Source organism: Pygoscelis adeliae, unplaced genomic scaffold (assembly GCF_000699105.1).
Source record: "Pygoscelis adeliae isolate BGI_AS28 unplaced genomic scaffold, ASM69910v1 Scaffold315, whole genome shotgun sequence".
In the NCBI taxonomy this organism is placed as follows: Eukaryota; Metazoa; Chordata; class Aves; order Sphenisciformes; family Spheniscidae; genus Pygoscelis; species Pygoscelis adeliae.
Genome location: NW_008824865.1, coordinates 1,577,872 through 1,590,393, shown reverse-complemented (window position 1 = coordinate 1,590,393; position 12,522 = coordinate 1,577,872). Strand labels below are relative to the sequence as shown.

At 35.9% G+C, this 12,522-nt stretch overlaps 1 protein-coding gene across 1 annotated transcript in view; it reads left to right on the top strand.

Annotated features, from left to right (window-relative positions):
* Positions 1–855: 855 nt before the first annotated feature.
* The window catches only part of CERK (ceramide kinase), a 40,255-nt gene continuing 28,588 nt past the window's right edge, over positions 856–12,522 (top strand). Inside the window, exons 1-6 of the mRNA XM_009324396.1 lie at positions 856–928; positions 4,370–4,483; positions 5,682–5,804; positions 7,877–8,002; positions 8,519–8,582; positions 12,398–12,522. The exon at positions 12,398–12,522 is cut by the window's right edge and continues 1 nt beyond it. Coding sequence (XP_009322671.1) covers positions 856–928; positions 4,370–4,483; positions 5,682–5,804; positions 7,877–8,002; positions 8,519–8,582; positions 12,398–12,522 — 625 coding nt within the window. The remainder of the gene's footprint in view (positions 929–4,369; positions 4,484–5,681; positions 5,805–7,876; positions 8,003–8,518; positions 8,583–12,397) is intronic.

The following is a 12,522-nucleotide window of genomic DNA, read 5'->3' as shown; positions in this document are numbered from 1 at the left end:
TGTGTAATTCTGCTCCATATCCCTATCCACCATATTTTCTTATTCTGGTCTTTACTAGGCACAGCTTTCTGTAGTGCATGATCAACATAATGCAGTGTACCTTCCGATGGAATACATTCCTGTTTTCTTCCTTTTAGGTGAAGGCAAAACTTAGGACAAGATAACTTACCATTCATGTGGTCTGTAACAGTAAATTAGTTTTCCAAGTGACTGAAAAACTACTTTTTATTTAAATCTGCACCCCAGCTTTTCAGTTGTTAATATTTTTAAGTCACAAGAGTATACTAATAATTTAAATTAGTTCTGAATGCCACTGCATCCATGGGCCCGAGCTGAATGTTAAGAATAAACCAAATGCTGTGATCAGTGATGTTTTCATGCTTTTGCACATGTCTGTGTTGCTTTAAGTTAACACATTTCTGAGAGAGGAATTTGGCCCGTGGGATACATAGCTGGCAGTGATGAATGAACAAATCTTGACTTGGGTTCTGAGTGAGTTTGCTTGTAAACTCAGGAAGTGTTCTGAGGGAGTGGCAGACAGCGATGACACACCAAAAAACCTTTTTTAACAGAGAAAAACATGCTTCGCACCTGCCAGCTACATTTTTCACAAAGAAAGCACGCTGTTAATGTGCTTACCTTGGTTTTTTTTTTTCCTCCCACTTGCTTGATGTGGGGAAAAGTAGTATGCATCTAACACAGTATTTTGCTGATTGGTTGGTTTGCACTTCAAGAAGAGTGTCTCTTAAGACTGTAAGAGCACTGTGACCCAGAATGAGTAATGACTGGCACAGCCACTGTGCTGGGAAGACTTTCACCTGTCCATTGTGTGTTTTGTTTGGGGTTTTTTTTGCCATGCCCCTTCATCCAGCTGCTCTGGATGGACAACTCATTCTTAGTGTGTCACGTATGCTAGACATTGAACAAGGTGAGATATGAAAACATCAATGTGTGAAGATCTTTCAGGTTAAGCTTAAGAAAATGGATATGTACTTCAGTATTTCTGAACTCAAAATTCAGTCTCTTGAATGTAGATGTGTACATTGAAAACGTAAGGGTATTTTGCCTGGAATTTTGTCTAGGAACTGTTGTGTGCTACTTGGTTGAGTATATTCTACTGAGCCAAGTAAAATTCTTTGGTATGGTCTGAGCCCATAGCTTAACATTTTTCATTAATGTTGATCTAGTAGTGCTGGTGTAAGTACCAATTTTTTTTGTAAATGTGGTAATAAGACTTTCTGTGTTTTGGGAGAAACTCATAAAGGTGAAGGCCTTTATGAGTTGAACACCTTTATGCTAAATCACTGAAAGAAATGGCTCATGCTACTTGATAATAGGGTAAATGCTACAAGAGTAGGTGTGGGAAAGGATTATAATTAGTACATCTGTGAACCTTGTTGACCTCTCAAAAGAGGGTGGGATAGACCCTCTACTTATTTTTATGGGGCGGGTTTTGGTGATTAAATGGCAGATGAGGGCATTGTGTTTATAGGAGCAGGGTCGTGCTGCTTGTATTGAAGGTCTCTATTTGATTTCTTCGCAATGGAAACTAGACTTCTCCTTTCTGGAGAAAAGGGGGGAGGGTGGGACTAAGTAGCTGATTTGCTTTCTGATTAAACAATATAGCATGTAACACTAAGTCAAATAGTGATAGAGTTGTATTTGGACTGATAGAAATTCTTGAGCTCTATTCAAACACAAATGCCACTGCATTCAAATTTGTTTTTATAAGCTCTAGGGAATGTTCTGAATAACATGTTTGCATTTGAGACAGCTTTGCATCTTTCCAGCCCTCTGCAATTACTGTATTAGGTAGTGTGTGGTTTTGACTGCCTTAAGATTGGAGTATACTATCAGGGCAGTGGGGTTGCTTGATGCTTGTACAGTGCCAAGTAGCACTGAGGGCCACAGTCAGCATAGCTGGTATTCACTGAACACAAACTTTCTCAGACTTTTACCAAACCCAAAGATTTACAGAAAGAAGGTGGGATCACTCTGTTCTTTGCTTTTGTTCCTTTTTTTTGTTTGTTTGTTTTCCCCAGCAAACTGTTTTTTCAGATATGTAACTCTTGTGGCTTAAGATTAAACAAATGCATATATATATATATATAACTAAAAGATTTACTCTTTGCTTTTTTGCTGCATCTGTGAAGAGATTTGTTGGAAAAGCAGAGCTTACAGTCATGCGACTGTCGGAGGGAGAACGCATCTGAAGACTTAGGAGAGCTTAGTAGAAGTGATTTCAAGGTCTAGGGTTGTTCATATAAGCTGTGTAATATGTCCTGAAATATATACTACAAAGAAATGCTTTCAGTGCTTTTTTTATCTATTTGCTATCTGTACAGCTGGACAGCTTTCTCTATTATATAGAAAATGCCTAATAAAACAATGACTTCTGTTGCTGCTCCTAGTGTACATGCTAGTAAGTACCCAGTATGTAGAACTATTTCCCAAAATGTTTGTTAGAGTATTGTAATTTAAATTTCGGTCTAAAGGTAGTTTTGTCAGTTTTGTAGCATATCTGTGAGCAACAACAAAATGAGTTACCACTTAAGTGCAATCTTTATAAATGCAACAAGCTTTCTTTCATGTTCTGACATATGGATAGGTGGCATAGCCAGTAGAAAAATGAGAACTAAAAGCAGTTCTGGGAAAGAAAGGTTAAAGAACGTGCTCCCTTCCCTTAATTTATTGTTCCATCTCTGTTCTGTATTTTTTTTTCCTTGGATAAATGGATAGGTGGATAATCATATTGAGATCCCATAGCAGATCTTGTCTCTGAACGTTAGGAAGACCAATTAACTGTTACTATCCAATATTACATACTTGATATAGTCTCATACGTGTATGTGTATGATATCTATATCTGTATACAAGTAAAGTGTTTTTAGTGAGTTCATCTCTGCTGTTGGATCTTTGTAAAGACATTCTGTGACTGCTGCATTTCCTCATCATGCCTTAAATATAGTAAATGCAATTGTTATAAGCCGAAATTTTTTTGGTAAGTAGTTAAAACATTCAAATACAGCCAGATTCCTAAAAGACCTCAGTGTGAATTTGGAGGCTACATTTCTTTGGAATCAAGCTAAAAACCTCTGGGAAGATAAAATTCCTAAAGGAATATAAATCAAATACTGAAACACCTGTAAAGGAAAAAACATTGTGTGTGTAGTCCACAACATGTCAATTGACATGACAATAGGTAACAACTCTGTTGACTAAAACAAATAAATAGGACGGGGGAAAAAAAATTTGGACTAATGGCAAACAAATTGTAGTCACCACTGTGAAGAGCTTAGGAAAATTTTTTGCTTATTTTACATTTCTCACCACCACCATGGTACTACTGCAAAATAGTGAGGAAGATTAAATGTAGGATAAAACCCAGTAACAACAGTATTAGTGTTTGTATTTTATATGTTTAATATCTCTTTATATCTCTATCTCTCTCTATCATGTGTGAGAGAAACAAGTATTTATACTTCTTATTATATAAGAGACTATTATAATAATCTTATGTAATTAAATGTTTTGTGTGTGTATATATACACACAGAGCACTTGCTTGTACATAAATACAAAGCACGCATTTTCAGTTCCACTTTTTTTTTTTAGATAAGGTAAAAGAAATTTTGAAATTGGTAATGAAAATGAGACAAAATCCTCAATTTGACAGGAGTTAAGAAGACTGAGAAGGTGTTGAGGGACTACAAGAGAAAAAGGAGTGAGGGTGGAGGAAATTCTTTCATAGTGTAAGAGCAAGAGGCCTTTAATTCTGAAAAACAATAGTTTTGAAGTTGATATAAGGGAGATATATTTAACGGTATGTAAACATAACAGCTAGAATTTGCTTCTTAAGAGATCCTGAAGTTTAAAAGCTTAGTGGGATTTAAAGTCTTAAGAATTCATATGAATGCCCTCTTTCATAAGCCAGCTACTTACTTGAGAATAACAAATAGCCTCTGTAGTCTCTCTGCACTACATTTAGTTGCACATTCTTTGCCATAGCTTGTGCTATTCACTGTCAAATATCTGGACTAGCCATCATTGAAGGGGCAATTTCATTACTCTGAAATCAATGCTGGATTTTGGCTTCATGCAAAAATGTTTTTGTATGCAGAATACTTAATTTTCTGAGAAATCATAAACATTTAAAATATTATTTGGGGTAGTTCATAGGTGGTTATGGATTATGTGCTTTGACTAAAGGCAAAAGGAAATTGAAAATAGTCAGCAAATTTCTATTTATGCTCTCGGTTGTGCTTATTGAGCAGCTACTCTAATTGTATGTCTCTATCATATTATGTGTAGAAATAATCATTCTGGTACTGTTTTAAGATGTTAATGTGTAAGATCTTGTGTTCATACAGAAAACTGTTTTGTACCAACCTCTGAGATCATTGCTGTAGAAGAAACTGAAGTTAACAAGAAACAGCGTAATATTGGCAAATGGCAAAAAATGGCAAAGCCACATGCTTTCACAGGTAAGGCAAATGCAGTCTCAGGATGCTTGTGCTCTAATTACTTTGTTGGAGGTACTTTAGGGCAGACTCAAAAGGCATCGTCAGATTTTTTTAACAGAAATGATGCGTTTAAAAAAAAAAACAACCACCACCACCAACCCCCAAAACCATCAACAACAAAAACCTAACCAAAAAACCCACAAAACCAACCAAACAAAAAATCCACCAAAAATCTGCCAGTTTACATTTAAAGATCCTTATTTTTGAAAATAAAACCCTTCCTTTAGAACACATGCTCTGTTTAGTTATTTAATGAAGTCCTAACTAATGTCTTACATTTCTGCTGCTGAATGACTCTGCAGCAGGACACTTGCTTTCTACTACTTGACTAGAAAATTAAGAGAGTCTGGAAAATTGAGTCCTAAATGTTTGGGGTTTTTAAAATTATCCCTAACCATCAGAATGTGTGCACGTAAAGGTTCTTTGTATTATTGACTGCATTCTTAAAACTAAGTGCCAGAAATAAATTTCTGTTTGTTTTGGGGAAAGAGCGGTCATTTCTGTGCTGCAAAACTGGGGTAAATGTGATTGCTCCCATGCCAAAATTTTATGTTGTGGAGTACTTTCCCCACATTTAGTCCTTCAGTAACAATGATTGGTGATACTGTAGATGAAAGGTAAGGGTGCTTCTTGTCTCACCAGCCTAGTTCTTGATGCACAAGAAAACTCTAAATCTTTTTTCTCAAATTTCAGCTTTATGAAATTAAATTCACCCTGTTGGTTACATGGGAGCTGATGTGAGGGTTTGGCTTATCCTCTTGAGCTTATGGTGTTTTATATTATGTAGACATTGCAGACTTTAATACAGATAAAATAATGTATAAGCTCAGTGAACTTTTGTATACGTATGTCTATAATCAGTTTATGGAAAATAGATTGTATTTGGTTTAAAAATAAGTTTATGTCTGGGTATCTGCTATAAGGTAATGACCTAGAGCAAGTGTTTTCATTTATGTTTTCATTTTGACTTTTTACAAGTGTCCTGTTCACACTCTGAATGCTTCTGTCATTTGCGGGAATGTGTAGTGGGGGTTAATTACCACTTTTTTCAAAACATAGATATTTTGGAGATCTCTCTAAAATGCATTTGTCATTTCACAGAACTGTCTTATTGTGCCTCCTCTTTTTTCTTTTTTTCTTTTTTTTTTAATTTAAATAGTGTATTACGTGAAGAAAGCCCGAAATCACCGCTGGCGGTGCAGTGATGTGACGTTTTGGTGTGTTGATGAGCACTTGTGTAATCAGTGGATACAGGCGCTGAAAGAGTTACTTGAAATGCAGAGTAAGTTTGACTAAACTAGTAACACTTGCAGCATCATTTTACAGGCTTGTGTGTCAATTAATATTATTTTGATATATCTGCTTTTTTGAATTCTTAAGAGCAGCTTATGCTCAAAAGTTGAGGGAGCTGAGAGTTGAAGTGTCTCCTTATCGCTACTTTTGTATCTCACATATGCGCTAAGTTGTACTGAGTGTTTAATCAGTCAGGACTATAGGTTTCTTATAATTTTGCCCAGATGTAAATTATTTTCACAAAATAGGGACGCTTTAGAAGCTTAGCAGAAGCTTTAAATGACTGTAGCTTTGGAGAAGGTAAAGGGCAGATGTAAGCTTAGAAATTTGAGGTACTCTAGAGATCTGACGATGAGGATTGTAGCAGTTGTAAGATTTATGGTTGGCTTTTTGTGTGTCTGTCTCACCTTTCCAGTCTCTCTCATCAACAATGTGCTTTGTGTAGTAAGAGTTCCCAATAAACGTTTCTGGGGCTCTTGGACATCAACTTCTTGGAAGGCTAAAAGTAGTTTTGCCAGAGTTATTCCCAAAAGAGATGCCTTAATAGATGTCAGGGAGCGGCAGGAGCAGAGGAACTCCATGAGAGAAGGGAGGTCAAGGATGACCATAGCACAGGCAGTACCCTCACCAACCAGGGTGCAGTCCCACTGTATCTGAGCAGGGTGGGCAGAGCTGGGATGGGGATAGCAGCAGGTCCCATTTACAGCCCAGATGAGATAAAGTAATCAGGTCCATCCAGGGAGGCCAGACAGGAGCAGCAGGAGATGGAGGCTGGACTGGAGGTAAGCTACCTACAGCGTAGGTCTGAGGTCCACCTGAGACACAGAGCTGGAGAAGGGACTGGATACAAGCACACCTACAATGTGACTCAAGCAAATACTTAAGGCTCACAGAATAAAAATGGATATGTAACAAAAAATGTTCTTCTGAACAGGAATTGGAAGCATGCATCTTACTAATGTTTTTGTTTTTGTTTTGTATATGTTACATGAGGTATCTGGCTTCCAATAAAATGTTTCAAAAGATGGGGTTTGTGCACCCATTTGGTACAGCTGTGAGAGATGTGGCCTGGGCAGTCATCTCTGTTTGAGTGCAGGTGTTCATTCTATTGGTAACAAACTATTTCAGAAAAAGTAACAGGTTCTCAGAGAGGGTGAATGGTGCTTTGGGTACGTGGCAGCTTTAAACCATTTAAACAGTCTAGCTTGGCTGGATTTATTATGCAAGTGTGTTGATCTAATAACTATTTATTCTTTCCCTTTAAAATAATAATTTAGAATGCCTTCTGAGGAAGTGCAAATGTTCTAACAGGTCTTTGTGTTCTGTACAAAAAAGGAAGGCTCTCTAGGTGCATCAAGCATTACTGTTTTGTGTATCTGTTAGTACAGAGGTGTAATAATTGTTTTCATTGCCACCACCAATGTAATTCCATAACTACTCCAAGAAACTTGAGATAGTAATATCAAAGGTGTTTTCTGGGGGAAAGGGGTTACACTACAGGGCAAGCACTTGCTGTGCAGCGTGTAGTTTTGTGAGGTATTCTTATTGTGTCTTTATCACAGAAAGGAAATGCATTTTAACTATGTTACCAAAGCAAAAACATTGTTTAAATAAATGAATGTAAAAGTATTTCTATGTATGCTTCACTCACAAGTGCCTTTCCTATTGCTGCCCTTGGTTTGTCTTTTGTCCTGTATGCCTGTGATACTGATGTCATTTAGTGGGAAGGTACTGCAAGAATAATACGCATAAGAATGTGAGACATGGAGTCAGATGAAATGATTCTGAATTTAACCTGCTGTCTTATTACCAATTTGTTCAATACTGTCAGTATCCTCAGTATAATAAAGAGAATAGATGAAGCAGGTTTTTATAGCTCTTTGAGAGTTATAGAGTTACAAGAGTTAGTAAAGAGGCTTGTATGCTGTGTTAGTAAAGAGTTATAAAAGGCTTGTATGCTGTGTTCACTTTTTGATGTTTACAGGTTTGTTTTTGTATAGCTTGTTCAATTTTTGTTTTGTGTACAAAAGCTGTATACTATAATATTTTTCCTTACCACAGAGTCTAGACCAAAGCAGTTGCTTGTGTATATTAATCCGTATGGAGGAAAACGACAAGGGAAGAGGATTTATGAACAGAAAGTTGCTCCACTCTTCAGTCTGGCTTCTATCTCCACTGATGTTGTTAGTGAGTAATGAATATTTTAACTTTTTAATAAACGCAATATGAACTCTTTAAAACATCTCTGAGTAGCTTAAGTTCTTTGTGTTACTTACCTTTTCTTACTAAGGAAATGAAACTAAGTGGTAGAGAGGGAATGTTTTCTAATTAAAGCATAGGTAGCCAGATAAATGGCGACCTTACATCAATTTTCTGCTTACTAAACTAAAACTTCCAGTACTTCTGAGCTATTTGAGCTCTTCAGTTATAAGATACTGCCTTTCTTCTCTTTTTCAGTTTTACTGTTAAAACCAGTTGTTCATTTGCACAATTTTTTAGTGAAATATTTTTCTGTATATACTACAGCACGTCTCTTTCAATTCTTTCCTTGGCATAAAAGAATTGGCAGGCTGTTTTATTACACATTGGTAATAGTATCACGGTTATTAATGAATTAATAATAACATTTTAATAATTGTATATTATATACCATTTAATAGTATTTTTATAATACTAATTTTTAATGTGTTTATTTCTTCATAGTAACTGAACATGCTAACCATGCTAAGGACAACTTATTTGAAGTTAATATTAATAAATATGATGGGTAAGTAATGTCACTTGCCTTTTTTTTTCTAGCTGATATATTCTGTAATCTGTCTGTTCTTGTCTCTAATTTAAAATAGTAGCTTTCATTGCTGATACGTTTATTGCAACAGCTGAAAGTTCTGGCGCATATTCCTTTCCATAGGAGATGCACGTTTAGGAGTATCAAAGGAAAACTAAACTGTTTCAGTAAACCTGTTCAGCACACAACATATTCGAGTGTAGTATAACAATGTTTGCATGAGATTTGTGTTCAAAAGATGAATGTAAGATTGAATCTGCTTGTCCAGAAGTTGAGCATTCTGTAATAGCTCGAAAGCTACCCTGAAATGTTTTGTGGTATAGGTGATCTTGACATATACATGAGTCCAGAACACTGCATCAGTAGCATTCAGCCTGTGTGTAAAAACCATCAACTGTTTAAAAATGTTTCAGATGGTTCCTCTTGCTATGTAGGACTGTTCAAATAATGGCTGCATCATTTGGCTTTATTGGTGTTTGTTCTGTTGTGGAATTACTGTTTTAAAAGAAGACCTAACTGAATGGTGAAATTGCATTCCGTTATTAAATCTGCTGTAGAAGCAGAATATTTTAATAAATAAGCTAGTCATTCCAGTTTTTGGTTCATGACATGAAACAAGTTACATGACTGGAAAAATCATGAAAATGTATGCAGAACCTGTGCAGATAAACTCTCATAACTACAGTATTTTAAAATAGTAACTTGTGCTTGTTGACAGGTATGTTTAAACTGGTAAGTTGCAAAAATAAAACACTTTATCTTTTCAGAGTACTTTTGCTAGGGGACCAGATCTGTATGTGTTGTATAAATCGAGTGAGGGCATGATGTTGAAAATTGTGGTAGTAAGAAACTACATTCGCAGGTTGAGTTCCTAGACTTGACCTGCTTTAAAATGAGTTGACTTTAAGCAGTTTTGACTATACTGGGATTTTTCTTATTGCAGAAGTGCAAGGAACTGGGATCCTAGAAAAACCTAGTTAGTTAAGATTTTTCCTTTTCGTTTGACTTAAGTGATTTGAAATACATAATACTGATGGTTGGTGAAATTCCAATACAGAGCAGAAAAGGGAAGTAAGTGAGCCCATGTTCACTCCTAGCAAATTGTTTTTTACAACAAGTGGCAGTGACCAATTGTAGTGGTACCTGAAGTGTCTTTGGCAGATTCAAACAGTTTGTTATTGTAGAAATTTTTTTCTTTTTTTTTTTTGTTTTGGTGGGTTTTTTTGGCTTTCTCTCTCTAACATGACCGAGCTAAACAATTGGCCAGAGAACTGCATCTTTTTAGAATCTCATGATTCTTCTATTCCCAGGCTGGGCCTTAATGGCAGTTAGCTTGGAAACTGCAACCTGTCTTTCCATGCCTGATTTTTGTCCATCGCATACAAGTCTGTTTCTGTGGTGAACAGTGATGTTAGGAAGGAGTTCTTGTATTAATACTACTTTTTAAATAACAGATCACAGGGTTATATGGAAGATTTAAAAAGTGGTTGAACCACATAAATCCGTGTGTTTCTTCAAGTTTGATTGACTCTTCTCACATACAGGAAAAGCTGCTTTGGATTCCTACACCTAATTATTGTTCACCTGTCCTCTTAAATTGGTTCTGATAAGTGGCTTTCCCTTCATTCAGTGATGAGTTTCATCATTTAATCTCCAGATTCCCTATTTGGCAAAGCCATGCCTGTAATTTAGGAACTGGAGACAGGATTCTTAATGATAACTGCTTCACTGCTTTCCAAGTGTATTTACTTGAGACAGCTTATTTAAACCTCTTGTGTGTGTTTCCTGCTTGTTCTTCCCATTTCCCCTTATAAGAATTTCTTATGGCGAGTGTACTGATCTAATAGCTCAGTGATAGAACAGCTACTTTTTAAAGACAGTTACTTAAAATATTCATTCAGTTACAATATAGCATGTTTTTGTACATCATTGTGCTGAACTACTAAAGCATGCTGTAATATTGTGCAGGTGATGACCACATTTAGAATAAGTCTGACATGTATGAATCACTATGCTTCCTTATCCATATGCCTGTTGCACAAGCCTTTATAAAACTATTTCAGGTTGGGTTTTTTTCCTAGTTCTTGAATTAGTTCACAGAATGGTTGCGATTAGAAGGGACCATAGTTCTTTTAAAACTCATTTGTCTTATGGACTTGCTTCTCCTGAAGTCTTTTAGCATATGTAGCTTACTGTTATAATCTGTCTAAAAAGTGAAATGCTAGTCCATTAGAAAAATAAACCCAAAATGTAAGAATCGCTCTAAGATGATCTCTCTTACAGTAGTTCTTCACTAGGGGCCTTCACATGTGACTTGCACACTGGTCATCTGATGTTTGCAATGAATTTGGTCATGCTGATACTGTGTATGTGAACTTCTTTATCTGTCAATATTTACCCTTGATAGGTATAGACATTAATATCATTGTAATCTCTGAGCCTGGATATAGTATTTGTTATAAATAGAACACTACTGAGACAAAATTGACCTTGAACTGTCATGGAAATTTTTGTCCACTTCTTTCTTAGAGTCTGCAGAGAAAGATGAGACAGGCTAAAGCTGAGGAATAATGTAGTTAAGCTATGAGAAGAGAAATTAATTATAAAAATGAAAAACATCTTGTTCTCCCTTCTCTCCAGTCTGTTAGGTCTTGACTTAGAGTTGGACAGTGTATATTTTTAAGACTGTTCTCTCCATTCATGAAAAAATGACTGTTTTTTTTTCAAGCTTTCCTTCTGCTGAAAATACAATGATAGTAAATTTAAATCATCAATACTTAAAAATTAAGTAAACTAACTTTTCCTATGAAATAAGTACTCATTCTGCAATGTCTGTTGCTGACTTTGTGAAAGAGTAAGTATTAGTTTATGCATTGGAAATGATTGCTATAGGTAACAGTAAACATTCCTAAACATGTATGGTGGGGACTACATGCATAACTTTGGATTTGTCATGTGTTCCTTTAAAGTGTATTTGAATTAGTTTTTCAGTTAAAGAATGTTAATGCTTTTAGAGTTCAGGGTGTGCATTTTATTATTGTGCATGAAACGTATACTGCTGTAAAATAGTCTTTTACTTCCTAGTATTTGCTTGGCTGTGGACTCTCTGCTGAGCTTTAACATATTGAGGATCTGTGTAGCTGCTGCACCAGCTCTGACCTGAATTAAGTTTGCAAAACAAAGTTTTGCATCTGGTAACACTTAGAACTCTGTGTTTAATAATGAATGGTTATGTAGATATTACATGACTTCTGTCTGTTTGATGGGCTCTTAGCATGTTCAAAAGAGCATGCAAGCATGCACTTTTCTGTTTTTTTGACTCTTATATAATGTATATCCTTATTAAATTAATAGTGTAAAATATCTGCCTGAAGCCACGAATATTAACTTAGTTTTCCCTTTTTAGTAAAGGTACCCTATTTCCATTTTGTTTACTTAGAAAGCTGTATGTACGGTCTTGTTCAGTGTTTTCCTTGTATAGTGAATTTCCACTGATATTTGTCTGTCTGCACACAGCAATAGAGGATAAAGAATTTTTTTTTTAGGTTGCATTCCAACATTTTTTTTTCTAACATTACAGACATGTCTAGGTGCATTTGCAGTTGTGTAGCTTGAAATTTTTTTTCCTGCTTTTTGTTAATTGCCGAGTTGACTGTGGGCTACTGTATTCTGTAAAAATGGAAGAGGAGAATAGAACAACTATTTTTGATGTGCCCGGTGCATGCCCTAAGTAGAACACTTGACGTGTTGTTTATTGACTGTTAGTGTGCATTCTAATTTGTGTTTCCTGGCAGTGTTGTTTGTGTTGGTGGGGACGGCATGTTCAGTGAAGTGATGCATGGTCTCATTGGAAGAATGCAGAAGGACTCTGGCATAGACCAAAATAATCCCAAAGCACCATTAGTCCAGTGCAATATAA